Source organism: Camelina sativa, chromosome 12 (genome assembly GCF_000633955.1).
Source record: "Camelina sativa cultivar DH55 chromosome 12, Cs, whole genome shotgun sequence".
Classification (NCBI taxonomy): Eukaryota; Viridiplantae; Streptophyta; class Magnoliopsida; order Brassicales; family Brassicaceae; genus Camelina; species Camelina sativa.
The window spans coordinates 19,650,665-19,652,147 of NC_025696.1; the positions used below are offsets into that span (position 1 = coordinate 19,650,665).

A 1,483-nucleotide genomic window follows, 5' to 3' on the forward strand; every position below is an offset into this window, starting at 1 on the left:
TATGGTTTCAACTTGCAAGAGGCTCGCTTAGATATTATTTTAACCAAAGTACAAACCGCATTCGAAATTTATGACCCAAATTGAAACAAGAACCGAACAGATCAGAAACACTTTATCTGGTTCGATTTCAAAGCTCATAACTAACGTTATTTTATATATTCACAGACAACTCTGATCAAAGAAGGAGCTTAGTTCCACACCATCTAGAAGCTTCACCGTGGCTGATAGATGTGATGATTACGGCGACAACAGAAATTTGGATTCATGTGCTTCTTCTTCTGGCTACACTTTGGTGAACACGACGACATCAACGACACCTTTGATCTGTTCAGCTTCTCTTTCGTAGTCTCCGCCATGTTCAGAAGCATCTTCAAATACTTAGCAACATCTGTTTCTGCCATAGTAATTAACAAAAACACTTATGAGAAACTTTTCTCAGATCTGACAATTTAAACAGTAGAGATTCCACAAATCGTTACCGGTAACTGAATCAACCGTAGATCTACCATCGGACGAAGCGATCATCTCCTCGAACTCTTCTTCAAAAACAGAGAAATCATCGTCGCCGTCGTCGAACTCGTACTCAGAGTTGGAACTGAGCCAGAAGTCACGGAACCATTTGGATGTCGTCACCAGATCCCACCACTTGGGTGAAAAGTCCTCGACCTCACGAAATCCAACCGGATCGAACACCGGCGCGTTCGGGTTTAACGTCGATAACAACCTCCGATCTACCATCGCCGACATCTTCAAAACCTCACAAAACTCACACACTCCTACGAACTCAGATTGTCAGAAAATTATGAACTGACTGATGATATTGAAACCAGGAATCAGAAAGTTTTGTACCTTTCTCCGATCAACGAGTCAAACTGAAGAGTCTTAGAGCGAGTCACACTTATGAATTGAGATGTGAGGAAGCTTGGAACGGCTTTTTAAACAAGAGAAAAGCAAGTAGTAGCCGGTAAAACCCGGTAAGAGTCACAGACACGTGTGACGGGTACAATGACGATCTAATGGTCATGAATAATAACAGGGTGATCTGACGGTGTAGATATGCACAATAATTGGATAATACGCTCCTTGGTTACTGGATAAGGTACTATGTTTTGCTTATTATTATTACTGTTTAGATAAACTGAAGATATTTTTTTGTGTTACTTAAGGTAAGAAGGAAATTTCTAGAACGTAGCTAAAAAGCCCATTAGGGTAAACGAAATAAACGTAGGGAAATTGGCACAGATAACTCAAAAAAAAATTATAATTAACTATCTAACTACTCTAACCGTATAAATACTATACACACTATATAATCTACAATATAAACAATTTTACCCTTGATTCAATACCAATACAATACCAACCCTTCTACCTTCTATCAACCACCACCACCTTCACCGGACCGCCGCCAGAACACCGCCGAACTACCGCCGGACTGCCGTCGGACTACCGCCAGACCACCGTTGGACCACCGCCGGACCAC

At 41.2% G+C, this 1,483-nt stretch overlaps 1 protein-coding gene across 2 annotated transcripts; it reads right to left on the bottom strand.

Annotated features, from left to right (window-relative positions):
* LOC104732235 (polyadenylate-binding protein-interacting protein 2-like) lies at window positions 1–955 on the bottom strand. Of its 2 annotated transcripts, none has more exons than XM_010451774.1 (3): window positions 850–955; window positions 480–776; window positions 1–388 (listed from the first exon to the last, which is right to left on the bottom strand). In XM_010451774.1, the coding sequence occupies exons 2-3, from the start codon at window positions 745–747 to the stop codon at window positions 213–215; spliced, it is 444 nt and encodes a 147-aa protein (XP_010450076.1). In that variant the 5' UTR covers window positions 748–776; window positions 850–955; the 3' UTR covers window positions 1–212. The 2 variants fall into 2 exon arrangements, with proteins under 2 accessions (XP_010450076.1, XP_010450075.1); XM_010451773.1 differs by having other exon boundaries at window positions 1–394; window positions 850–954.

What these genes read in the sequence shown, in the direction of transcription:
- LOC104732235 (XM_010451773.1), bottom strand. Translation starts at nt 747, where the DNA reads ATGTCGGCGATGGTAGATCGGAGGTTGTTATCGACGTTAAACCCGAAC. An exon ending in TACGGTTGATTCAGTTACCG is followed by an intron (nt 395 to 479) that starts GTAACGATTTGT and finishes TTACTATGGCAG; the next exon opens with AAACAGATGTTGCTAAGTAT.